The sequence below is a fragment of the Clarias gariepinus genome, chromosome 25 (assembly GCF_024256425.1).
Source record: "Clarias gariepinus isolate MV-2021 ecotype Netherlands chromosome 25, CGAR_prim_01v2, whole genome shotgun sequence".
NCBI classification, from domain to species: Eukaryota; Metazoa; Chordata; class Actinopteri; order Siluriformes; family Clariidae; genus Clarias; species Clarias gariepinus.
The window spans coordinates 15,577,501-15,605,244 of NC_071124.1; the positions used below are offsets into that span (position 1 = coordinate 15,577,501).

At 40.1% G+C, this 27,744-nt stretch overlaps 1 protein-coding gene across 2 annotated transcripts; it reads left to right on the plus strand.

Annotated features, from left to right (window-relative positions):
- Positions 1–1,056: 1,056 nt before the first annotated feature.
- LOC128512995 (natural killer cell receptor 2B4-like) lies at positions 1,057–27,744 on the plus strand. 2 transcript variants are annotated; one of them, XM_053486572.1, is made up of 9 exons: positions 1,057–1,260; positions 1,394–1,505; positions 20,357–20,647; positions 22,670–22,930; positions 23,073–23,192; positions 24,433–24,476; positions 24,581–24,718; positions 26,133–26,198; positions 26,321–27,744. In XM_053486572.1, exons 2-9 carry the CDS (start codon positions 1,451–1,453, stop codon positions 26,417–26,419), a joined length of 1,074 nt encoding a protein of 357 aa, XP_053342547.1. In that variant the 5' UTR covers positions 1,057–1,260; positions 1,394–1,450; the 3' UTR covers positions 26,420–27,744. The 2 variants fall into 2 exon arrangements, with proteins under 2 accessions (XP_053342547.1, XP_053342548.1); XM_053486573.1 differs by having other exon boundaries at positions 1,057–1,232.

The window sequence follows — 27,744 nt, forward strand, 5'->3', positions numbered from 1 at the left end:
AGTGAATAAATAAATAAGCCTGGTGTAAAATGTAATTAAACCATCAATGTTATAATTTTAGCTGAGCTAGTACACAATGGATAAAGTGTTCCTAATTTATCACAACTTTGTGCATACTGTATTTGTTATACCGTGTTTGTTACAGTACCTGTGTTTAATTGTAAATAATGTTTCCATAACATATTTTCCTTTTGTCAAGTTGTCAAACCAAAAGGCTGGTTAATAATGGCTATGCATTGCTGAGCTCCTCATGCTCCGCATCAGCCACATCCTTCCTTTCGCACCTTAGTGCATGATGTGAATAGGTTGCTGCACATAAAATAGCATTGGTTTTTGAATTTATATTGAATCTTGTACAAAACTAAATCGTGGCTCATAAAGATACCCAGGCTGTATCAATGATATTTAAAAATGTATTTCCCCCCCCCACACAGTTTTTGGGCTTTCTAAAAAGTGTAACACAGTCTATATATATATAAATAAATATCAGACCAAATCAGTGCCACTTCCAACACAGTATCTTGTTAATCAAAATGTCCTTTACACTGGACACAGGCAGAATGCAGAGCATTAATTAGACTTCTATTACAAGATGCCGACATCCTGTTTTATTTTTGACTTAAAGTGCCTTTATGGAAAGTCCCAACTGACGCCTGAGTCATAAAGAAGTATAACTGCTGAAATATGCGATAAAAATATGTAAATAAAATAAATAATAACAAAAATACAAAATGGACAAAAATACATTGTCATACCAACTAATGTATGTTAATAATTATTTCAATAACTTACTTACTCATCTATACCACTTTATCCGTAAAAATAAGTTTATTTTGAATCTACATACTATAAATAAATTTTTATATATTTAACATCTCGTCAACATCTAACATTACCTTCAATTATTTTTAGTTTTTCTTACCAACAGCAATCTTATTCTTTTTTGTTCCAAAAAAGCTGAAGGTTCTTTAGCTGAAAAATCAGAAAACCATTTTCCACGTTTTCATCTGTCTTTTATTGTAACAGTGTTGTTGTAGCAATCATACAGCATATAACAGCAAATGTCATCGTCTACGACACTACAATATATACAATGTTTACGTCGTAATATAGTCACTGAGAAGTAGGAAAATGAAGTAAAAACTAGGTGCCTTAACACTGTGATGTTCCGCCATGAGCCACCATCCACACTTCATAACTACTGGAGGGATGAAAACTCTTAATAATACAAAGTAATACAAAGTAACAAATTAACAAACAGTAGGTTTTGCATGGTATAAAGAATTACTTTTAAAATCTGTCTTCCGAATGCTGCCGTTTTATTCCTTAATCCATTCTTGATAAAAAAAAATAAATCTCTTAAATGCTGCTATTGATTTTCGCTTTTTTTAAGGTTACTGTAACTGCAGGGGAACCTTTTTAAAAGGAAGCCTAAAGAGGAAGTTACAAGATGGCGACAACGATGCAGTTTGTCTTTGTTCTCTTCATGTTGATCTCAACTGGAGGTAAAAAAAAAATCTAAAATGTTTTTTAACTTAAGAATGTAGAATACACTATAACTTACAGTGAGCTTTAAATAACAGATAAATAATAATCTTATGTAATAGAAGACAACTAAGGACCAAATTCCACCCTTACCACACCCTTGTACTGTTAAGCATTTAAAAACTATAAAGAACCAGGTATTGTGTAGCTTTAACCTACTTTATTGCTATAATGTCTTTCTTACTATGTAATGTTTGTAATGTAATGTTTAGGTTAGGCTAATTTAATAATTCTATTAAATTAGCCTAACTAAACATACCAATTGTACCATTACTTTTTTTTTGTTCAAATACATATTTTCCTTAAATGGAAATTCTGCCATTAATTTAAATATGTTGATACATGAAAACTTGCTCCTTTCAGTTAAAGTTGTATTATTAGAAGTTAGAACTGTTCAATCTGGTTGAGAATTCATTGATGTGCCATAACAGTATAAAGTATAAATGTTATTTAATGTCTAAATCATTGTCATTTTAAATTAGCATTAAGGGGTGGGAGGGGGGCGTCTACAATTTAAAACAGGTACTCGTTTAAGGATATTATCCTAGCTAAATGCACATGTATACATTAAGAACTGTCTAAAATTTTATGTTTTGAATTCATTTAAAATCTGATTATTAAATAGTGATATTTAGACTTACAATAACCTCTTACTTTGGTTCTTTACACAGAGGTTACCAAAACAGTTTCCACCTGCGCTGTTTGTGTTAGCATGTGGGAGTGGAATGTTGGGGTTGTTGAATGTAGTAGGAATACAATATACCGTATTCCTACTACATATTGTATACAGTGGAACGTATATGTATATGTAATGTATACAGTGGAACCTTGGATTACAAGCATAATTCCTTCCAGAAGCGGGCTTGTATTCCAAAACACTAGTAAACCAAATTGGATTTTCCCATAAGAAATAATGGAATCTCAAATTATTCATTCCATAGCCCCAAAAAATAAATACATAAAAATAATTAACACAAAATGTTAAGTAAAAATAAAGCAAATTAATCTGCACTTAACCTTTAAAAAAAGTGTAAAATAAATCCCGACAGATAAGTGTCGCACGCACTGTGTGTTTGTGTGTGTGTGTGTGTGTGTGTGTGTGTGTGTGTGTGAGAGAGAGAATCTAAAGTAAGCTCCCTTCTTCCTTTTCTCATCTTACACAGTTACCCTTCCTCCACTCTTTTCACACATGCGCGAACACACAACGGAAACGCTGTTTTATAGGAAAAATAAACAAGAAACCTCTCTAATGACACTTGATTGAGTGACACACTAACAGAATCACTGCTGTAAAGTAAAAATAAAACAAATTAACCTGCACTTTACCTTTGAAAAAAATCGCGACAGAGCAGTGTTTCTGTGTAGAGCACAGAGGAAGAGTGTGTGTGTGTGTGTGTGTGTCTGTGAAGGCGAAAGTAGAAGGGGTCTGTGTGTGTGTGAGTGTGTGTGTGACTTAGTGTCCAATGACGTGCGCGTGGTCGCCCACAAAGAGCAGGCTGAGTATTGAGCAGAAAAAATGGATTTTTAACCTCTCTAATGAGACTTGCATTTAAGAGATGCGCACTTAGACTCAGCAGGGGAGACGATTACCCACAATTCCGCAAGAGAGAGAAAAACCGTTGGCTCAGTTGTGATCATGTAACGCTTAGCATCAAAACAAGAAGCGCATGCGTGATACATAATACTCAGTACTCGTAAATTATATATATAATATATATATATAATTTATTAAAAATCTTTGCTTGTTTTGCGGAACACTCGCAAATCGCAAATACTCGCAATCTGAGGTTTCACTGTATTTAATACCTTTATTAGAGTTTGGGATAGATCTTATACTGCAAATCTTATACTGAACTTACCATATTAAGAGGTATGACTAATAACACCAATTTATATTATACTAATGTTAGTACCTGTTGAAAAGGTTAAAGCTAAAAATGAGCTGATCAGCTTTAATATAATCACCCGTAGGTAAACAGAGTACCCGTAGGTAAACTACCAAGCATGGGGGAACATGCAAAGTCCATGCACACAAAGGTGCAAGGTGACAGTGCTAACCACTAAGCCACTGTGCTGCTTTATGTAATCAGTGATATTATTATTTCAGGTTAAAGCCTACGTACTGTACATGTCTGCCTTTCTTTGTGTATACTAGAATCTCCGCCTAACTTATTAATACAAAGAAATCAATCTCCCTGTTCAGTAATCATAGAGTGAATCACAGTTGAGAAATCGAAAAAGTAGATCGTATAAAGATAAAGTTTTGTCTTAAAACAACTCCGGCACATTCAAATTCATTTACCCTGGCAGAGCTGGGGCTCAAACCACTGACCTTCCAATCAGTAAATCAGAGCCTTAACACAATAAGCCATCACTGCCCCTAAAGAAATGAAGTAGATTATAAAATTCGTCACATAACTGTTCATGCCATCGCTTTCACTCAACATTTTGATTTGAGCGTATAACTTCTTATAGTTGAAATATTTATTTATTTATTGCTTCTTTTTCTATTTCTCATGTTTATTTTACATGCCCTCATCTCACTGCTGTGGATATGTTTGCTCTAATGTCCCGTGTTTTATCTCATAGTGGAGCTTCACATTACTGCTTGTTATTAGCAACATGGTTTCGGAACCTACGAGACAAACTGGTTTTAAAGATCCAAGAGGAATTTTATTAAAAACAATTCTTTTTTGTAAAGCAATGCTAAAAGTGTCCAATATGTGCAATAATCTCTTTTAAACGGTTAATTTTAAGATGTATTTACTACATGATCTGTAAAGCCTTCATAACGGCTCTAATCTGGGGCGCTGTAATTTCTGAGACAGGTAACTCTAAATGAACTTTTCTGCAGCAGAGGTAAGTTTTGGTCTTGCTTTCCTGGGAAGGTCTTCATGAGGGAGAGTTTCATCATGGTGCTTGATGGGTTTTGCAAATGTACTTGAAAATACTGTTTTTGCAAGAACTATTCTAGAAATGTTGACTTCTGTGTATTAAAATAACAACTGACTGTTGTTATTGTTACATGTACCTAATTACATGTGTTATTTCATTATTTTCATTTAGTTTTGAAATCCCCAGTATTGTTGTAGAATGTAGAAAATAAATCACTATCAAAAACTAAGAAATTAGCAAGTGACCCCAAACTTTTGAGTGGTAGTATACATTAATCTGCTCCATTCATTTTTGAAGGTCCAGTATTCATAGTCTACTGTTCCTTTTTGAAGTAAGCCATGCTATGTTGTGCATTCTTTTCTGTTTCATTAGGGTTTGGGCACTTTGTAGGTACATTACTGTCATTTCTGTGTCTTCAGCATGCTCTGTCTATATACGGTAATCTATCGCATTGATTAGTTCTATTGAGTGACATGTATAGCCATGCCCACCTCAAGGGTAGAAAACTCTATATTCCTCAAAAATACTACTAGTTTCCAGTGTTCACCAACATTCTTTGAATAAAGCCAGCTTTAGATTGACACCAAACATTACATATCTTACCCACTCATTCCTTCCTTTATCTAAAAAAAAAGGGGGGTTTGTAAATGGTGATTACACCTTTTAAGTTATGCAGAATAATCAAACATACACACAGGAATAAAACATACTGAGAAAATATGTGTATATGCGTTTTGCCCTACTGGCACACTTTAAAGATGTTTAAAATAGTTTCCACGTATGCCTCTTTGTTAATTGGAAGGCATGTGCTCTAAAGGTCAAGAAAGTGTCCAGGTGTGACTTGGTGGTTTCTCCCCCACTCGGGTTGAAGCTGTTAATCTTGAGTCTGGTGCCTTAGACCGCTCGGCCATCCTGACACCCTTGATTTTGGGGTTTACTTCAAAGCATCAGGTTTCCTGCAGCTTTTTTTCACAGACACTCCTTGATGATCGTGAATCAGATAAGATTATCGGGATGGCGACATGCAGGCTGTGAGGGGGACTCTGGAATGTGGTCAATTGATTGCTCTCTCTGTGGGAGCCCTGTCCATCGCTACATCTAGTTCCTCTACGTATCCATCAAGGAGCATATCATAATATCCCTTGTCATTGTTAAAAAGTTAGGACACACTTTCACATTCAGTTAAATGTGTCCTAACATTTGACTGTTACTGTATGTCATGCAGATATTTTATAAAGCTTGTCATATTGCCAAATCTCAGTCAGAGAATTACCCACTTGTGGTATCTAACACACAACACAGGAATAGCGCCTATGCAAATTACTACTGAGAGGTCTGGAGTGGCTAATATTACCTGTAACTAACGTTAAATTACGACACCCGGATACACAGAGTGATACTCCCGCTCTGGGGTGCAGTCACTAAAACATGATTTTCCCTACATTTACCCAAACGGTATATAAATAACGTTAACTTGTATTTTATCTACCTTGGCATACACTGTAGGGTGGCGTGTCTTCTTGTGTCTTGCGATTTGGCTGTGTTGTTTCCAACCAGGTCATCTTTCCTATCTCTTTCCGCCGGACAGGTCTCCTGTGAAGTTGTGGCTGACATGTCGTTCATTATTTTGCCAGACTTTTGGGTAACAGCATCTTTGACTTTGTTAGCAGGCTAACAAGCTTTACGAGACCTGCCTGCTGGAAAGATTCTCGTCCAGTGAGGAAGAGGATTTGCACGTTCCAGTGGACACATGCAAATGATTAGATAATGGTTAAAAAAGAAAGACTTTAGCGCGTTGAGATGGGAATATTAGAGGGTTTTTTCTTTTAATTAACGTTAAAATTTAGTCATTAAATAAAACGGCGTCAACAAATATTTATTGTTAAAAATTAACACTGATTTACTCACGTTTGTCCTGTATTGTGCATTTAGTGGTCTCTCATGTGCCAATTTTGCTAATACTTGTGGGGTTGGGAATAAAAGTAAATACGTGGGGTAGGGAATAAAAGTAAATACGTGGGGTAGGGAAAAAAAGATGCAAGGCTACCACTACAAAATTGGTAAAATATAGAAGGGGGCATTAGTGTCATGTTTTATTAATTTTAAATTAGAAGGATATAAGTTATTAACAGTTTTATATAGTTAGACGGCCTTACTCCATAACCATGACCTGAATCAAATCAAGATGTCAGTCACATTCCTCTGTTTACAACACACAAACTGAATGCAATTACTTTGTTTTTCGCAAATTCAGCACTAGTAAGTTAACCTAACTTTAGCATTAACATGACTTCAGTTACTTAAAGATACTTTAAGCATTTGTTAACTATATTAGCTTTTAACTTTGGCAGCTCATGTGCAATAAATTTAATATTCAATTCAATTTTATTTGTATAGCGCTTTTAGCAATTTTCATTGCCGCAAAGCCGCTTTACACAATCAAAAGAATTATTTAATGTCACGATCAGGGTGTTGTGGCATGTGTTGAACGCCGTGGGCGGAAGGAGCAGGCATAGAGGCAGAGGGGTTGTGTAATCAAAGAGTTTTTTAATGATGGTTGAACACAAAGTATAAATAAAGACACAAAGGAACAAACTCAAACAATACTTAACTCTATGCTAACAGGGGTTTTCTGGCAAGACACAGACCGGAGGACAAACACGCGCCCTGTGGTGAGACGCATACCACACCCTGTGGCGAGACACAGGCAGGGGGAGACACATAACACGCCCTGTGGCGAGACACAGGCAGGGGGAGACACAACACGCCCTGTGGCGAGACACAGGCAGGGGGAGGACAAACATAACAGGACACACAGACTAGGCGTGGAGCTGAGACTGGACACTAGAGGGAGACACGTAGAGAGACGAGAGACCAAGAGAGACGGGACGAGGGCTAAAGACATGGCAATCAGCTAGGCATGGCTTTTAGCTAAACATGGTTAAGCTGTGCTTAACCATGGCAGTTAGCTACACATACACCTAGCTAAGCATGTCTTTAGCCCCAACATGCACTAAGCTACACTTACCTAATAGCTTAACACACACTAGGGAATGGGGGCACAGAAACACAGACAGAGGATACCCAGTGGCTAGGCGAGGCGGCACTAACAAGCTAGTCGGTACTCCAAAGCTAGGAGGGGCGGCACTCTAAAGCTAGGCGCACTGGGACACTAGGGGGATAGGAAACACAGGACAGCTAGAGACACAAAGGGGCTATGGCTAGAAGCATGCTAGTTACTGTAACTCAACATAGATTTTAGCTAAACACGCTCCTAGCCAAACACACACCTAACTACTTACCTGACTCTAGCTAAACACACAAGAACACAGGAGGACAACAACCACAGTACTTACATACATTTAAGACAGGACTGATCCAGCTCCACTAACACAGACACACAAAACATACACAGAAACATTGCCAATAAGAGAGCCCAAGTCAACACAACTAAAATCAAAATAAACTAAACAAAGAACAAAAACAAACTAAAACAAAATGCCCACACAAGTGACAGTGGTGATACCAAAAATGCTTGACCCAGTTTTCCAGTCTAAACAGCTATTTATAAAGATGGATTGATGGCTACCTCGGTTCAGGTGTGCACTCGCATCACCTGACCGAGGTGCCTGCTGGGAAACTGAGTCAGCCGACAAAAAACTACAACATGAAAAACAGTGACCTCTAGTGGCGGACCCTTACATTTAAGTTTGTATGAAATGTGAATTTGTATGCATCAAAATGGTCAGTTTGTCCCTGGTGAGCGAGCAGAGGGCGACAGTGGCAAGGAAAAACTCCCTGAGATGGTAATAGGAAGAAACCTTGAGAGGAACCAGACTCAACAGGGAACCCATCCTTATTTGGGTGAAACAAAAAGCAGTAAATAAGTTGCCAACACCAGTCAAGGCCAGAACCATTTTCTAGTTAGAGAGAATCATCCCCAGACACCAGACGCATCCCAGAGAGACACACGGGGCATCCATGTGACGAGATCTTCAGCCAGAAGCGGGGCACCAGGATGGGTCAGACAGGTCCGGAGGGCAGAGGGAGTCTGGATCACTGGCAGCTCGGGAACGACATGTGTAGCTCGACAAAGAGAGAGAAAGAGTGAAAGGGGGAGACAGGAGGAGAGAGGAAAGAGAAAGAGGGGGGGAAGAGAAGAAGAGGAAAGATGGCAGTTGGGTATGGTCACAGTCACACAATGTATAATGTGAATGTATATTAACTGTAGAGTGCAAGCAAAAACTCCGGCAGGACTAACTATGACAGCATAACTAAAAGGGAGAGCCAGAAGGAAACACAAACATGAGGGCTTCCTGAGATGTAAAGCAAACAATCACCTCACCGTCAGCAAACCTGAGTGATCAATGAGAGTGAGGAAGACAGCGTCTAAACATACCAGTTCACCATAATACTCTACGTCTATGAGTCCCCCAGATCTGCTCCTTTACCTAAGGCAAATTTATTTATAAAAATGCTTGGCTAAATAAATAGGTTTTTAGCCTGGACTTAAACACTGAGACTGTGTCTGAGTCCCCAACACTATTTGGAAGACTATTCCATAATTTTGGGGCTTTGTAAGAAAAAGCTCTGCCCCCAGCTGTATTTTTCATAATACGCGGTACTGACAAGCAGCCTGCATCCTTTGATCGAAGTAGGCGTGGCGGTTCGTAAGACACTAGCAGTTCGCTCAGGTACTGCGGCGCGAGACCATTTAATGCTTTATATGTCAAGAGTAGTATTTTAAAATCAATGCGAAATTTCACAGGGAGCCAATGCAGTGACGATAAGATAGGGGTGATGTGCTCATATCTTCTGGTTCTAGTGAGGACTCTCGCTGCTGCATTCTGGACTGGCTGAAGCTTATTTATGCATCTAGCTGAACAACCAGACAGTAAGGCATTACAATAGTCCAACCTAGAGGTGATAAAAGCATGAACTAGTTTTTCTGCATCGTTTAGCGACAATACATTTCTTATCCTGGCAATATTTCTGAGGTGAAAGAATGCTATCCTGGTAATATTATCTACATGAGCTTCAAATGAAAGGCTGGAATCAATAATCACACCAAGGTCTTTCACTGTTGCATTTGATGGAACAGAAAGGCCATCTAAAGTTACGGTGTGATCTAAAATTTTACTCCTAGCTGTATGCGGTCCTATGACTAGAACTTCTGTCTTATCCGGATTAAGCAGAAGGAAGTTAATTAGCATCCAATTTCTTATGTCCTGCACACATTGCTCAATTTTAGTAAGCTGTTTTTTCTCATCAGGTTTTGCTGAGACATATAACTGTGTATCGTCAGCATAACAATGAAAACTAATACCGTGCTTACGGATTATGTTGCCCAGAGGAAGCATGTAAAGGAAAAAAGCAGTGGACCTAAAACTGAACCCCACTAGAGAACATGCAAAATAATCACCATTTAAGTCTACATACTGATAACGATGGGTCAGATAGGATCTGAGCCAGGAGAGGGCTGTACCCTTAATTCCTACTACATTTTCTAATCTGTGAAGAAGAATAGTGTGATCAGTGGTGTCAAAAGCTGCACTGAGGTCGAGTAATACAAGCATAGTTACACAACCCTGATCAGAGGCCAATAGGATGTAATTTACTACTTTAACGAGTGCTGTCTCTGTACTGTGATGAGGCCTAAATCCTGACTGATACAGTTCATGTATGCCATTTCTATGTAGATATAAGCATAGCTGCTTCGCTACTATCTTTTCCAGAATCTTAGAGATAAAGGGGAGGTTTGATATTGGCCTGTAACTGGACAGCTGACAGGGGTCGAGGTCAGGTTTCTTAATTATTGGTTTGATAACTGCTAATTTAAAAGATTTTGGAACATAACCAATGCTGAGTGAAGAATAAATTATTCTCAACAGGGGTTCTGTTATTGCTGGTACTATCTGTTTAAGAAAATGTGTCGGTACAGGATCTAATATACAGGTTGATGAATTTGCAGAAGAGATGAGTGAATATTTACAATTTTATTATTAAAAAAGTTCATGAAGTCCTCACTATTGCATGATGTTGTTGTAAAGATTTCTGCAGTGGTCTTATTTCTGGTTAATTTGGCTACAGCATTAAATAAAAATCTAGGATTATTTTTGTTATTTTCTATAGGAGTGGAGAGATATGTTGATCTAGCTACACTAAGAGCTTTTTTATAGTTCAGGATGCTCTCCTTTCATGCTATTTAAAATACTAACAATTTAGTTTGACGCCATTTACATTCTAATTTCCGAGCAGTCTGTTTTAAAGTGCGCAAGTGATCGTTATACCAGGGAGCAAGTTTCTTATCTCTAATAATTTTTCTTTTAACTGAAGCTACATTATCTAAGGTATAGCGAAATGTCGACTCTAAATATTCAGTCGCCTGATCGAGTTCTGTGGGGTCAGACGGTGATCTAATCGAAGTTGGGTACTCTGGGAGATTACCGATAAAACTCTGTTTGGTAGTTGATGTGAATGTACGTTTCATACGGTAGTGCGGCGCTGTGTGAACATTATTACTGTGACACACTTGAATTGAGACAAGATAGTGATCTGAGATAACTTCAGATAGTGGAATTGTGAATTAATTTCTTATACTTAATCCGAATAATATTATTAAATCTAAAGTGTGACCTGCTTTATGAGTGGGTCCTACTACACACTGATTTACTCCTACCGAGTCCAGTATGGACATAAATGCTGTTCTCAGAGGGTCTTCTGGATTTTCAAAATGAATATTAAAATCTCCAGCAATTAACACTTTGTCTACAGAAATGACTAGGTTTGAGAGGAAATCTGCAAATTCACTAAGAAATTCAGAGTACGGCCCTGGAGGTCTGTAAATGACAATTAGCGGAATCGACTGAGCTGACTTAATATAGTTAAATACACTTATGTTACTATAAAGAATTTCAAATGAATTAAATTTGTGTCCGTGTTTTTGTACAATAGTCAAATTATCATTGTGAATAACTGCGACGCCTCCTCCTCTACCAGTTAACCGAGGCTGGTGTATGTAGCTGTATCCAGGAGGACTAGCTTCATTTAGAGCTACATACTCGTCCTGTTTAATCCAGGTTTCTGTTAAACAGAGTATATCAAACTCCTGATCCGTAATAATTTCATTAATTTAGATGCGAGAGATCTAATATTTAACAGTCCTAGCTTCAGATCAGAGGTGCCTGCGCATTCAATATGACCCGAGTTTGTGGTATTTATGTTAATTAAATTACTAAAACAGAGTCTTTCTAAATTTGTTTTAAGCTCGGGGAACAGACACAGTCTCAATACAGTGAACCCTGGGTGACGACTCTATGCAGCTAGCAGACGGTTGGTTTAGCCTGTCTGTCTGCTCCCTGGCCTGGGCTCTTTTGTCACCGGTTAACTAGGCCTCTTCTGAGACTATGCGCTATACTACAGGAAATGAGAGCAGCACCTTCCCGAGTGGGATGGACACCGTCCCGCCCTAACAGGCCAGTTTTGCCCTCAAAGGTCTTCCAATTATCAATAAAGCCCATGTTGTTTTCGGAGCACCACCTGGACATCCAGCGGTTCAGCGACCATAACCTGCTGTAAGTTATGTCACCACGTCTCATTGGGATGGGACTAGAGCATATTACGTCATCAGACATCACCTTCGCTAATTTAAACACCTCTATAAAGTTATTCGTGCTAACCTCTGACTGACGAAGGCGTATATCGTTAGCTCCAGCATGTACCACTATCTTGGAGAACCTGTGCTGTCCTAGAGCCCTAAGATTACCTGCTATGTCCGGTGCTCTGGCTCCCGGGATACACCTAACCACTGCCGCCGGCGCCCCTAAAGGCCTGGCTAATTTCACGTGCCTCATTATAGAGTCTCCTATAACCAGAGCTCTTTCAGGTTTCTCAGTGGGTGCATCACTGAGGAGAGCAAACCTGTTGGACACGCGAAGCGCAGAAGAGGTGTGCTCCGGTGGGCTAGCCTTAGCGTTAGCTTTGGCTGAACGAGTATGCCACCGAGTCGTCACCCACTCGCCCTGCTGTGAGTGCTCTAATGCCGGAGTCGGGGGCTGGTTATCTCCGCCTGCGGCACCCAGACTGTCCGCTACAGGAATAACGATGCTCTCGCACTCTCTAACCCTCTCTAAAGTCTGGATGCGCTCCTCTAATGCTGATATCTTCTCCGTTAGAGTGCTCACTAACACACACCTATCACAAATAAAATTACCACTAATGTCTAAACATCCTGCACTCTACACACTGAACGAGCTGAATATTAGACAGCGTAACGTACCTGAGTCGGAGTTTAGTTGTTTGGAGCTGAATTCCGTTTGTTGTTTTTTTTAGACGAAGAAACTCGTGCGTTCTCCAAAAAGCGCAGAAAAAGGCGAAGCCAAATAGTATAAAGATGTAAAAACTAGTTGCTATTAATATTATTATTGTATAAATGAAAAAGTTATGTAATTTAAACGCTAATACAAACGCAAAACTTTCGAGGCAACGATGCAAAAACAGGACTATTAATATCAAATTGCATTAACACCAACATTGCTATATTTTGTTTAAGTATTTTCAAGACAAATTAAGTAAAATAAATAAAATGTTTATTCAAATTTGCTAAATTGAGCTTAATGTTTTTTAAAAATAGCTGCACTCTTTTTGCGTAGGCGTTAACCACAATTTCTATTATATATTACTTCACCCCAGTCTCAGTTTGCAGACCAAATATTTTATATAATATAATATATAATATAAGGTATTATTAGTATTAGTACCATGCCATGACACCACCATGTCGCCAGATTATTGTGTGCCTTTCGTAGCCCAATTTTCCAGCGTTAATTCTATGTCTTGACTACCTGTTACCGACTACGCTTTGTCTTTTTCTCGACCCCGTCCTTGTTTGGATTCCACGCTCACAGACTTTTGTTATCGACCTTTGGATTTTCTACAACGACTACGAATTTGGATCACGGACTTTCCCTTGTCTCTCTGGCTCTGAACCTCGCTCGCCTTCGACCACGAAAAAGCTTAGCAAGACCAGCCACCAACCTGTGCGGCGTCTCCATTCGCTCGCCGGTTCTCCACGTCTCTGCAACACTGCGCGAATCGCGCTGCACACCAAGTTTTCTCACCGGCTCTTTGCACTTCCGCATTTCTGCACAGGACACACAAGACGCTCTCGCCGACTCGCGGCGCTTTCGCATTCCTCACAGGTCCACGCTGCACACAGAGCGCTCACGCGCGCTTCCGCATTCCAGCGAGACTGCTCACGCCACAGCACAGAACTTAACCGGCACTTTCTCTTTGATCCACTCGGCCGGCTCAGTCTGCTACACAAGCACTACCACTAATCACAGGTCTAACTCTGCGCTTGGATCCATCACGCCCTCTAGCGCCCCGTGACAGAATAATCTGGCCAAAAGGAATGGATCCAGCAGAGGCTGCCCGCCTGAGGGGGGCATTAGAGAGCCAAGGAACCCTCTTAGGGACACATCAGCAGGAAATCATACAGATCTCTAATATGCTTCAAACTATCACCGAAACCTTGCAAGCTCTTTCTGCTCAAATTCAGATTCAGCCACCTCCTACACCCACTCTGCCACCCCCACCCCCGGTGGTCTCTCCTGTCCATGAGCCACGCCTCCCTGCTCCGCCTTCCTATGACGGGAATCCAGCCACAGTCGCTCTTTTCTGTCCCAATGCTCTCTCGTTCTGGAACTGCAAGCCACGTCATTTCCCACAGAGCGCTCTAAGGTCGCCTACATCATCACCCCTTCTCTCTGGAAAGGCGAGAGAGTGGGGAACAGCACTGTGGGATGCTCAAGTTCCGTGTTGCTTTACTTATAGAACTTTTACTGAGGAAATGAGGAGGGTTTTTGATCGTTCCTTCACAGGACATCAGGCTGCGAACCAAATACTTCAGTTACGCCAGGGAGCACGTTCTGTCTCTGACTATGCCATTGATTTCCGGACTTTGGCTCCCTCTTGTGACTGGGACCAAAAAGCTCTTTTTGACTGCTTCCTCCATGGGCTTTTAGACTCAGTTAAAGACGAGCTCGCGGCTTGTGAACTCCCCTCGGATCTGCAGGGACTCATTGATCTAGCAACACGCATTGACGCCCGCAAGCGGGTTCGCCGATCTGAGCGGCAGCCCTGTCACACACCATGCACCCCTGCACCGGCCTTGGTCACTCCCGAGGCACCCCCCGAACCCATGCAGATAGGCCGCGCCCGCATCTCACCCAAGGAACGCCAGCGCCGCCGAGACGACGGCGCCTGCTTCTATTGCGGCCAGACCGGTCACGCTGTACGAACCTGCCCACTAAAAGGTCAGGCCCCCCCGTAATTCTGGGGATGCAGGAGGGGCCAGCTTCCCGTTCGTCCCCGGACCAGCGATCATGTTTTTCAGTGACCTTGACCCATGGTGACCGAACCTATGCCACTTATGCTCCAGTGGACTCCGGGGCGGACCAGAACTTAATTTCCTCCTCCATTGTCTCCGAGTTTCGAATTCCTCTCTCACCCCTACACCAACCTTTCACTGTCCAGGCCCTTGATGGTAGTAGTCTAACTCCCATTACTCATTGCACCGTCCCCATTACCCTACAGTTCTCAGGCAATCACATTGAAACCATTACATTTCTAATCATTCAGAACGCTCATGCACCCATTGTGCTGGGGCTCCCTTGGCTAAGGTTACATAACCCCCACATTGATTGGATAAGAAGGAGCATCCTTGATTGGAGCCCTACCTGTCTCTCCTCATGTTTACACTCCGCTCTCACAGGCCGGACCACGCCTTCGTCACGAGAGGAGATCCCTGATTTAACTAAGGTCCCGCCTGAGTACCACGACCTGCGACAAGTATTCAGCAAATCACGGGCCGTATCCTTACCACCTCACCGCCCCTACGACCTCCTTCCCGGCACCGCCCCACCCAAGGGGCGACTCTACTCCCTTTCTCGGCCAGAAAGAGAGGCCATGGTACATTACATTAATGAATCGCTTACAGCAGGGATTATCCGCCCATCATTCTCACCGGCGGGGGCGGGATTCTTCTTCGTTGAAAAGAAGGACAAGTCCCTCAGGCCCTGTATCGATTATAGAGGTTTAAATGAGGTCACAATAAAGAACCGCTACCCTCTCCCACTGATGTCATCTGCCTTCGAACTCCTCCAGGATGCCCATGTCTTCACCAAACTAGATTTACGGAACGCCTATCACCTTGTCAGGATACGGGAAGGCGATGAGTGGAAGACTGCCTTCAACACACCCACGGGCCATTACGAATATCTTGTTGTTCCATTTGGTTTGACCAATGCACCGGCTGTGTTCCAGGCCCTCATTAATGACATTCTTAGGGATTTCCTCAACGTTTTTGTCTTTGCGTATCTGGATGATATCCTTATTTTTTCACGCTCTACAAAGGAACACAAATGTCACGTACGCCAGGTCCTGCAATGGCTGTTAGAAAATAAGCTGTACGTCAAAGCAGAGAAATGTGAGTTCCATTGTACCTCCACCTCCTTTCTGGGTTACTCCATCTCCTCGGCAGGCATCCAGATGGACCCCACCAAAGTCAAGGCGGTCACCGACTGGCCATCACCATCCTCAAGACGCGAACTCCAACGGTTCTTGGGGTTCGCTAACTTCTATCGTCGTTTCATTCGAAGCTATAGCTCAGTGGCGACCCTACTTACTGCACTCACTTTCTCAAAAACTCCGTTCCGATGGAACTCACTGGCCGATAAGGCCTTCAAGGAACTTAAGCGGCGCTTCACCACAGCCCCAGTTCTCATTTTTCCAGACCCTTCCCTCCAGTTTGTTGTGGAGGTAGACGCATCCGAGACAGGCGTAGGGGCTGTCCTGTCACAGAGAGCTTTGGAGGATAACAAGCTTCACCCCTGCTGCTTTTTCTCCCGCCGCCTTACACCACCTGAACGGAACTATGGTATTGGGGATCGTGAGCTTTTGGCGGTCAAACTGGCCCTAGAGGAGTGGAGACATTGGTTGGAGGGAGAAAAACACCCCTTCCTTGTCTGGACCGACCATCGGAACCTTGAATATTTAAAGACGGCGAAGAGACTGAATTCACGCCAGGCACAATGGTCGCTGTTCTTCTCCCACTTCCAGTTTACGTTGTCGTATCGCCCGGGTTCCAAGAACGTCAAGCCCGATGCCCTCTCCCGACAGTTTTCCACTCCCCAGGACATGACTATGCCTGAGACAATCCTTCCCCCTCATTGCCTCGTGGCAGCGACCTGACTTAAGGTGGAGCACCTCGTCCAACATACCCTTGAACGAGAACCAGGCCCAAGCACTGTTCCCCCCAACAAACTCTTTGTTCCCACTTCTGTGCGCCCCCAGGTCTTGGACTGGGCCCATAGTTCTAGATTGGCGTGCCACCCCGGGGTGACACGCACCCTCTTCCTCCTACACCAACGCTTCTGGTGGCCCACCATCAAGGAAGACGTCAAGAGCTTTGTGGCGTCCTGTGACAGCTGTTCCAGGAATAAGAGTTCTAACCGACCCCCCGAGGGTCTACTTAGACCTTTCCCCGTTCCCCACCGTCCCTGGTCCCACATATCCATTGATTTTGTCACGGGACTACCACCGTCACAGAATAACACCTGCATCCTAACTATCGTGGATCGTTTTTCTAAGGCAGCTCATTTTATTCCACTACCCAAGCTTCCGTCCGCCAAAGAAACGGCTGAACTCCTGGTTAACCACGTCTTTCGACTCCACGGACTCCCCATCGACATTGTCTCTGACAGGGGTCCCCAGTTCTCCGCCCGGTTCTGGAAGGCTTTTTGCAACCTCATTGGTGCCACCCCCAGTCTCTCATCAGGTTTTCACCCCCAAACTAATGGCCAAACAGAACGAATGAACCAGGAACTAGAGAAATCGCTAAGGTGCATGTCCTCCCGGGACCCATCCTCCTGGAGCCGCTTCCTCCCCTGGGTGGAGTATGCCCACAACACACTCCCTACTTCTTCCACAGGCATGTCCCCTTTCCACTGCTGTCTGGGTTATCAACCACCCCTCTTTCCGGCCCAAGAAGAGGAGGTAGCTGTCCCATCAGCACTAACATTCATCCGTCGCTGCAAGAATTCAATTCAATTTTATTTGTATAGCGCTTTTAGCAATTTTCATTGCCGCAAAGCAGCTTAAGAAGACATGGCAACGTGCCCGCAACCAGCTGCTACGCACTGTAAGCATGTTCCAGCGTCAGGCTAACCGTCACAGGTCGTCAGCGCCCCGGTATCGCATCGGTCAAAGGGTCATGCTGTCCACACGTGATCTTCCCCTCAAGAGCACTTCAAGAATGCTCTCTCCAAGGTTTGTCGGCCCCTTCACAATCAACCGCATCATTAACCCATGCTCTGGCCGACTCTCTCTACCCCTCTCCATGCGTCGAATTAACCCCACCTTCCATGTGTCCCAGATTCGCCGCCTGGTCCCTTGCCCGCTATCCACATCCCCCCAGCCTCCCCCACCCCCCTTCTCAAGTCTCGCCGCCGCGGACGTGGCCTCCAGTACTTGGTAGACTGGGAGGGTTACGGCCCCGAAGAAAGAAGCTGGGTACCCGCTAGATTCATTCTAGATCGTTCTCTAATCACCAATTTCCACAGACTACACCCCGAGGCACCCGCAAGAACGCCTGGAGGCGTTCATAGGGGGGAGGGTACTGTCACGACACGTCAAGCCACAGCCCCGTCATGATCACCTGAGAACTTCCATTCCATTTCTCCAACCACCTCTTATCTCTTACCGCCTCACTCTCCGCTCTCCACACACCTGTTCACTATCAGTCATCACCCATCATACCTATTTAAACCATGCCATGACACCGCCATGTCGCCAGATTATTGTGTGCCTTTCGTAGCCCAATTTTCCAGCGTTAATTCTATGTCTTGACTACCTGTTACCGACCACGCTTTGTCTTTTTCTCGACCCCGTCCTTGTCTCACGTTTGGATTCCACGCTCACAGACTTTTGTTATCGACCTTTGGATTTTCTACAACGACTACGAATTTGGATCACGGACTTTCCCTTGTCTCTCTGGCTCTGAACCTCGCTCGCCTTCGACCACGAAAAAGCTTAGCAAGACCAGCGACCAACCTGTGCGGCGTCTCCATTCGCTCGCCGGTTCTCCACGTCTCTGCAACACTGCGCGAATCGCGCTGCACACCAAGTTTCCTCACCGGCTCTTTGAACTTCCGCATTCATGCACAGGACACACAAGACGCTCTCGCCGACTCGCGGCGCTTTCGCATTCCTCACAGGTCCACGCTGCACACAGAGCGCTCACGCGCGCTTCCGCATTCCAGCGAGACTGCTCACGCCACAGCACAGAACTTAACCGGCACTTTCTCTTTGATCCACTCGGCCGGCTCAGTCTGCTACACAAGCACTACCACTAATCACAGGTCTAACTCTGCGCTTGGATCCATCACGCCCTTTAGCGCCCCGTGACAGTGGATGTTTGTAAATGCATTTCCATAATTTCTGTGTCTTCCGCATACGCTGTGTATACGCAGTAAACTATCGCATTATTTGGCTCTGCTGAGTGACATGTATAGCTATGCCGGCCTCGGGCAAAAATCGACTGGACAGACAGATATTTCTCTGAGAATGGTTTCTGGACTTATGTACTGATCTTTCTTTTATTTACATAGATTAACAATAAATTTGTTTAATACCCTAAAATACGAAGATCAATACCTATACCAATTATTTCATACATTTATACATATGTATGATATTTGTTTCAAGACTGCAGTCAATGCATCAGGGGTCATCACATACAGATGTCCTTAGGAAATGGCCTGTTGCATTCTTAGTATCTAGCCAATCCTGATCCAGAGACAATGCAAGAAATTACTTTTTACAGATTACTGGGCTAAGTGAAAATAAAACTGGACTGTTCCTCAGTGGTCCAAAGTCCACTTGCCTGACCTGAACCCTGAAATGCAGCAGTATGATTGAAACATGTAGTATGGAATGGAACTGATATGTCTGTTAGCAGTGGTGTCCATGTTCATGTTCCGAGATCTTCTTTTATATGTAAATGAGCAGTGTGGAAACAAGAACAAAAAATGTGCAACATTGTGAGTAATGTGCTACATCTTGACTCATGATACACAAGCAGGAATGCAGGTTGTGTGTTTCTTGTGTGAATTAACAAAAAAAAAAAAGGTAACTTGTTTAATTCTTTGTGATGTTCTGGTTGAGGGCCCAGATAGCCTGCAGGAAGAAGCTCCTCCTTAGTCAGTATTGTTGTAGAATGTAGAAAATAAATCACTAAACAAAAACTAAGAAATTTGCAATTGATCGCAAACTTTTGAGTGGTAGTGTATGTGGTGTGTATGTGAAACTGATGCACACTTTGTGTAAAGGTGTTCTCTGGTTATCTGGTTCTTTCACCTATTACTGTAATATTACAAAACTTAGGTGATGACTAGAGGACATGCAGTTGGAAGTGAAACTACTGTGAAACTGGAAGGGAAGGAACCTGATGATTCTTGACATAGAAGTAAAGCACCGTACAATTCTAATAGATTTTTATAATTATACCTTGGGTCACATCCATGTTTTCTCAAGTTTTTGGAAACAGAAGCACCATTCACTGAACAAATGCATCTTAGTGTCACAAGTATTTGGGAATGCCTTTGCATTTAACAATCAATCAATCAACAGTTTGTTATGTCCTTATGTTGATATCGCTTATGTTGATATACTAAAATGTTAGTATTTTGATGAAATGCAGAGCTACATTATTTGAATTGGACAATGCATGGCACATTCTATTTGTTAGATGGATAATTAGTTTTTTAATAAATAATTAATTATATTTTATATTACAAGGTAATACAAGGCATCACAATATAACTAAATAATTAATGTCTGCTCTTTTTTTTTACAGTGTGTGATCCTGTTTTTAAGCTGGTTAACAGTTCTCTTCAACTGAATGTATCAAAAAAGCTTGATGATGATCTCACTTGGTCATTGAACCAAACACCCATTGTAAAATATATTAAAAAAATAAAAGATTTTATTGAATATGGAAGGTTTGAACACAGGGTGGAATTTGACACTGAAACCCACAGTCTTACACTGTATAATGTACAGAAGGATGATAGTGGACTCTATGAAGCAGAATATTCTGGTGTTGTGAAAAAAGAAACTGCTGCTACGCATGAAATAAATGTTTTAGGTAAGTCGTATAGCAAGTGTAAAAGTTAGTGCCCCCACTTTTAATTGTATGTTTCTTGTGTAAAAACATAATAGAAATAATCTAATCGTAGTGAGCCTTACAATTAGGCAAATACCTGTACAACCTCTGATGAACAACACCATGTACATTTTTTCACTATGCCATTATTTATTTAACTAAATTGTAGCCAAAAAAAATAAAAAATACATGTGGGCAATAATACATAACTCTTACTGCTTTCATAGAATTTAAGATAATAAGTTGCAGCGAGGTACTAGTAATCATCAGGTTTTGATTAATTGATTATCACAGGTCTGCAGACCTCTATAAACTCAGAGTTTTGGCATTTTGCTTGTGTGTGTGTAAGCACAATGCCAAGATAGAAAGACATAAGTAATGGTCTTAGAGAAGCAATTGCAGTTACTGCTCATCAATCTGGAAAAGGTTATTCAATCATTTTCAAACAATGTGCTGGTGAGACCAAAGTGAGTTGTTTGGTCAAAATGCCCAGTGCCATGGTTGCAAAAACTAAACAGCATTTCAGCAGAAACACCTCATACCCACTGTCAAGCATGGCATGCAGTTATTAAGTTGACCATGAACTCTTATGTATTCCAGAGTATTTTAAAAGCATATGTAAGGCCTCTGTCATGGGTCATGGATCATAATGGTAATCTGAAGCACAACAGTTAATCTACATCAGAAATCCTAAAAAATAAAAGGATCAAGGTTTTGGAATGGTCTCTTTAAAGTCTAGACCTCAACCCTACTGAAATGCTGTGGCGGGACCTTAACAGAGCCATGCATAAACAAATGGCAAAAAAAAAAAAAACTAATTAACTAAAGCAATGGTATAAAGAAGAAGGGGCCAAAATTCTTCCACAGTGACGTGAGAGACTGATAAAGTCATTAAAGAAATGATTAATTCAAGTTATTGCTGCTTATGGTGGATCTACAAGCTATTGAATCTTCGGGAGAACAGTGGGACCTCGGATTACGAGCATAATTTGTTCCGGAAGTGGGCTTGTAAAAATAATATTAAAAAAAGTAAAAATAAATTCCGACAGATAAGTGTGTGTGTTAACGGAGAGACTGTTTTATTGGAGACATTAGCAAAGGAACATGGCTAGTCACACTTGCCTGAGTGCAATCTAACGGAATCACTGCAGAAAAGTGAAAAAACAAAACAAAAAAACAACAAATGAACCTGCACTTTACCTTAAGAATCGCGACAGAGCAGAGTTTCTGTGTAAGGTAAAGGGGTGCGTCTGTATGTGTGTGTTGGTGTGAGTGAAGGAGCACGCACGCACACACACACACACACTCTCGCCTTTACAGTCCCCCTACCACCCCCCCTCCTCTCGGCTTCCCACACACACACACACACACACACACACACTCTGCCTTACACAGAAACTCTGCTTTGTCACAATTCATTTCAAAGGTAAAGGGAAACATGACAGGCTGATACAGAGAGGGAGAGAAAAAATTAATCTTTACCCTCTAATGAGACTTGCTTTTGCTTTATACGCATGCACACATGCGCACTGTACAAACACACGTACAAACACAAAATAAAATATGTTTCACACACACACACGTGGTCACAGTGTTAGAGTAAACAGTACACACGTGCACGGATGTTGATTATACCAGTAAGAGACGAGCACTAAGACTTAGCAGGGGAGACAATTACCTACAATTCCGCAGCGCAAGAGAAAGAAAAACCGTTGGCTCAGTTGTGATCACTGTACTTAGTATTCCTTATAAAAAAAAATTTTTGGCTTCATTTTTGTTAAATGAATAATGCAGTGTTGCAAAAAAGTTCTATATTGTTTGACTGAGGTTGTGTATTTGCCTAGTAATAAGATCTGTTAGAATGAAATGATTTTTATTGTTTTACACAACAACATAGAATTTAAAAGACGATGCATTAACATTTACACATGACTGCATTTGTACATGTATGTGTGCATGTGTGCACGCATTGACCAGTAATGCTTTTATATGTGTGTATTGTAGATCCAGTGACAAAACCAGTCCTTAAGACCTCTTGCTCGCTAAACAATTACACTTTCACTTGTGAAGCTCAAGACCTCTCAATCACCCGTTCCTGCAACATCAACGAGTGTGATATAAAGGAAGCCAATAAAAATGACAAGTTCCATTCCCTCACAATGAACATCAGTAACACCTCAATCATTTGTAATCATAGCAACCCTGTCAGCTGGGAAAATACAACTAAGAAGATAAAACTAATGACACAACACTGCACTTCAGAAGGTGTGAGCACACGCAAACACACACACATAAACACTACAATTATACACATATAAAATATGCATCTTTCTTATAAATTGTTATTCTTACTGGATGTTATTATATAATATTTTGTAATCTTATTAGCAATTTCTTTTTCTATAAGGTTCTGAGAAACCTACGGATTCTTCTAACATAATATTGATTGCCGTAGTCATCAGCATAGTATTGCTTGCCATCTTAATCATCGGCATCATCTGCTGGAGGAAGAAACGTGAGACAAGAGGTAATTACATTTCTGTTAAAATAGCTATTGGAATTCATGCAGCTAAATAAGAGGTAACATGTTAATAATAGGCTATTTTTAATTCCTTTATGATCCATTGTTAGCAAAATTGTTTATAAACTATTCCATTCAGGTCACCCTGACAGCTAATAAAATACTCTAACAGTTTTTAAAATACATCATTTACAAAAGCACAGACAAATTGGCCATGCAAATATATACATAATAACAAAGATGGCATATAATATTAGAAAATGTCAGTGACTATGCTATTCCTTTCTTTTTCCTGTGATGAAAAAGAATAGATAGACATGGTTTTATTTACTTATTTATGTTTTTTATGATTTGCAGTTATTTTAGAGAGAGAGAGAGAAACAAAATAACAAAATTAATGTAAAGAGTAAAAAAGGATATGATAAGAGGTCCTGCACCTACAACTTTGCAATGTATTTGCAAATTATTATTGTTTTTACATTTTACAATTATTTTACATTTTACAGTATATCAATTCTGAAAAATGCATTTACTGTATGTATTGTCTTAACAATGTCCTGAACAAATTCCTGTTATTTGTAGCATGGTATTTACAGTATGTAACTTAGTAGTTCTTTTTTGTAATCTTTTCCACCTAAAGACAAGTTTTTAGACATGAAAATAGCTCTGCTTCCTGCTTGGTCCAGTAATGAAGTTAATTATTTGCTTTATTAATTAACAGTGCTTTATTTCATTATTTTGTAACAGTCATGAAACTGATAAAAAAAAAAACATATACCTTTCAGAAAATGCATTTCATATATATTTTTATTTTTATCGTGTTTGTGGGTGGTGTGTGTGAGAGAGAGAGAGAGAGAGAGAAAGAGAGAGGTTGAGGACTGTACTAAATGTACTATTACACAAACTAATACTTAATTTGCCTTAAAATGGGTACATTTGCTTTAAAATTTACATCATATTTCTTCATAGAAAATATAAAAAACAGTAACATGCAATAAATAGACAAATGAGTTTCACCTTGTTTCTATAAACCACAATGGGTTAAAAAAAATAATCTTAATAAAACTGTAAATTAAATTTATTGAAATTAAGTGACAGAAACTTGGTGTAGTCTATGAGGCATCAATCATCAGATGGCTTTGATATCATCAGATGCTGGTTGGTAAAGGGATGTCCAAATTTTTTGTGATATTTTATTTTGGATTTAATTTGAAAGTATAAACCATTTTATTTCCAAACCTGCTAGATTTGGTCAACACGGTCTATGAAGAAGTTGATCCTATGAAGAAGGTGACCATTTGATAGTAATCTCTTTTGCATATTATTTAAATATTATTGGGGCAAAATGAAACACTATATGGTGTATATAACAGTTTGGTTAAACATGTCTGCAGGGAGAAAATAATGCACAGTCAGTCGAGATGTCAGAGAAGCCTGAACATCCTGGTACTGTTTACTGTACTGTCGGGAAGCCAGCCGAGGCTTGTAGTAATGATGAGAGCACTGTAAGAACTGCAAATCCTGGCAACAAGGTAAATGCCAGCAAATAATCACTTAGGTTTATGAAATATAAATAATCTATTAATCTTTTATAAAGAATGCATCTATAAAAAGTTATAGACATCGATGTCATACATTCCTCATGCACAACAATTTACAGTTATTAATTGGTAAAGAAACGAGGATGTTGACTATTATTGTAAAAAAAAAGTAATTGGGTTCATAATCTTTTGGAAATCCATTATTTCATTTAGTTGCTCACGGGTCTAATCATCACTCTTCGGCAGTCTCTGTTACAAGTGTCAGTTACTGTGCTTTGAGACTTCATATGGAGTGGAACTGTTTAAATGCTTCTGTGGAATGCAGTTGGTTGTATTTAGTTATGTCACCAAATAACAAGACAATTAATCAATTTATCTGGTCGCCACTGTTATGTATTCATACTTTATATGTAAAATGGTTTTCTTTATTTTTCATTTTATCTTTTAGATTTGGTTCTTTCCAGTATTCTATTTCCGTTATTCCACAACATTTCTACAAACCTTCATATAATCCATTAAATCTCTCTCTCTCTCTCTCTCTCTTTTTATTTCCAAGGTTTAACATCTATACATGTCTATTTATGTTCTCTGAACATTTAATAGCAATTCTGTTTGTTCATTTGTTTTTGTTGTTTTTAGGTCAAACAAAGTTTATTTTTATTATAAACAATAATATTTAAGCAATTAGAATAATTGTAAATTTACAGTATTTTGGACTAAAACAAAGGCTTCTCTATGTATAAATATTCATGTTTTCTTGCATACTTTTTGATATGCACATAGATGCAAGTGAAACAAATACCATAGTGTACTGAAAGCAAGATTTTTCCAGCAATTATACCTATAACTTTTTATCCACACTGTAATGTTGAAATATTTGTGCCATGGAACTACATTTAGAATGCCTGCAAATTAGGAACAACATAGACAAAAAAAAATTGCTTTTTGTTGTACATAATTTTCCTTTTTTTAACCACTTTATTTCCTGCCAAAACTCCTTTTTTTAATCTTCATTTTGTTTTTACATTTTTATCCATCTGTTATTCATTGCACATCTATTCACATTCAGCAGGAAGTAATTTTTATTTTTATTTATCTCTTGCTTCCTTTTTTGAAGCTCTGGATAAAAGTGACTTCCACTTGTGAACCTCACTTGCACACACATGCACGCACAACACACACTTTAACAAGGGCGGAATAAAAAAAAAAGATGAATAAGTAAAATATAATAATTCTCAATGACACACTAAAATATTTTTCTATCTATCTATCTATCTATCTATCTATCTATCTGTCTGTCTGTCTGTCTGTCTGTCTGTCTAGATGATAAGTTAATCTGTCTGTCTCACATGTGATATTTGGCTTTTCATGTTTTATTTACGGTACATGTTCTGAAAATATTTAGGTAATGAAGAGAATGAGAAGTAAGGAGAACTGCGATGACCAGAATCTCTGTGATACTCCAGACAAAGTATGAATAACTGTATTTTATATTATCATATATAATCTTATGATCATATACTTATATAATAGTACATAATGAACAGCTTTTATATATATTATATTTTTATTTCATTTTATTTTATTGTTTAGATTCAGAATCAAGGAACAGGAAATGCGTATGAGGAGCTGGAATCATCATTACCTCAAACTATTTATGCCACAGTGAACAAGGGTTTTAAACCCATGTAGAAAGTACAACTGGATGAAAAAAACGTTATATTACTTTAGTGTGATTTTAAATACCGTTTCACTTATCTGAAACTAAATTGTAATTATTACTATATACAACAAACACATGTACTGTGGTCCTGCTAGAAGTATACATAGGTTATCAGCATCTCCATAAAGATTATGGAGTCCAGATATTATCCAGATAAAGGCATGAAGTACTTTCAAAGCTCCTGGCAGACAGCTGCGTTAACTTTGGACTTAACAACACATTGGACCAACCGACTGTAGAAGCTTCACACTGGACTTTAAGCTCCTTGAATTCTGTGCCTCTCCACTCTTCCTTCAGACTCTGGACTCTTGATTCCCAAATTAAAATGCAAAATTTACTATCATTTGGACCACCGATCAGTGGTCCAGTTCTTTTTGTCTTTAGTCCAAGTTAGACACTCCTGATGTTGCCTCTGGTCCAGGAGTGGATTGATATGCAGCAGCTGAAGACATCTGTGCATGATGGCTTGTAATGTCCTGACTCCAGCCTTACCTTACTCCTTGCGAAGCTCCCAAGGTCTTGAATCAGCTTTGCTTGATAATCTTCTTAAGACTGGAGATACTTTGTTGCTCGTGCTGCACATTTTTCCTTTTTTAAAACATGTCTCAATTTATACCAATTTAAATCATAATTTTATCTTGTTTTTATTGTCTGGGTTATTTCTGCGTATATTAATACGCTTTTCATTTTAATATTTGTCAAGTTAAATCAGCTTTATAAAATTTTTCTGTGCATAAATCACCCATACAATATTTAAATCATTCATAGTTTAAGAGGTTATTGTCATTATCAATATATTGTTCCCTTAAAACCCATGTGACACAGATACATGTTGGCAACTCATCCATCTTTCTATCAGTTATCACCCAAATGAGGATGGGTTCCCTGATTAAGTCTGATTCCTTTCAAGGTTTCTTCCTATTGCCATCTTAGGGCGTTTTTCCTTGCCACCGTTGCCGTCACCCTTGGCTTGCTCATGAGAGACATTTCATTCATCATTTATTCATCTCATTATTATCGAGACACATTTTTCTCACACATGCACACTTCCAAATATTTTCTTTTCTAAAAAAATTATTTCATTTTTGTGAAGCTGCTTTGAGACAATGACCATTGTTAAAAGCGCTATATAAATAAAATTGAAATTGAAACTCAGCACAGGTCAATGACGATAAAAAAAATATGTATATGTGCTTATATAGAAATCTTTCTGGAGTGTGTTAATGAGGAGACTTCAGACTTCAATCTGTGTATTTGGGTTTCCGGATATGTCAGATAGAACAAAAGTTATCAT

Bases quoted from the DNA above. Each gene is read 5' to 3' on its own strand.
- LOC128512995 (XM_053486572.1), top strand. From the start codon at position 1,451: ATGGCGACAACGATGCAGTTTGTCTTTGTTCTCTTCATGTTGATCTCA. The intron at 1,506-20,356 runs GTAAAAAAAAAA...TTTTTTTTACAG, and splicing joins CATGTTGATCTCAACTGGAG to TGTGTGATCCTGTTTTTAAG. The intron at 22,931-23,072 runs GTGTGAGCACAC...TTTTTCTATAAG, and splicing joins ACAACACTGCACTTCAGAAG to GTTCTGAGAAACCTACGGAT.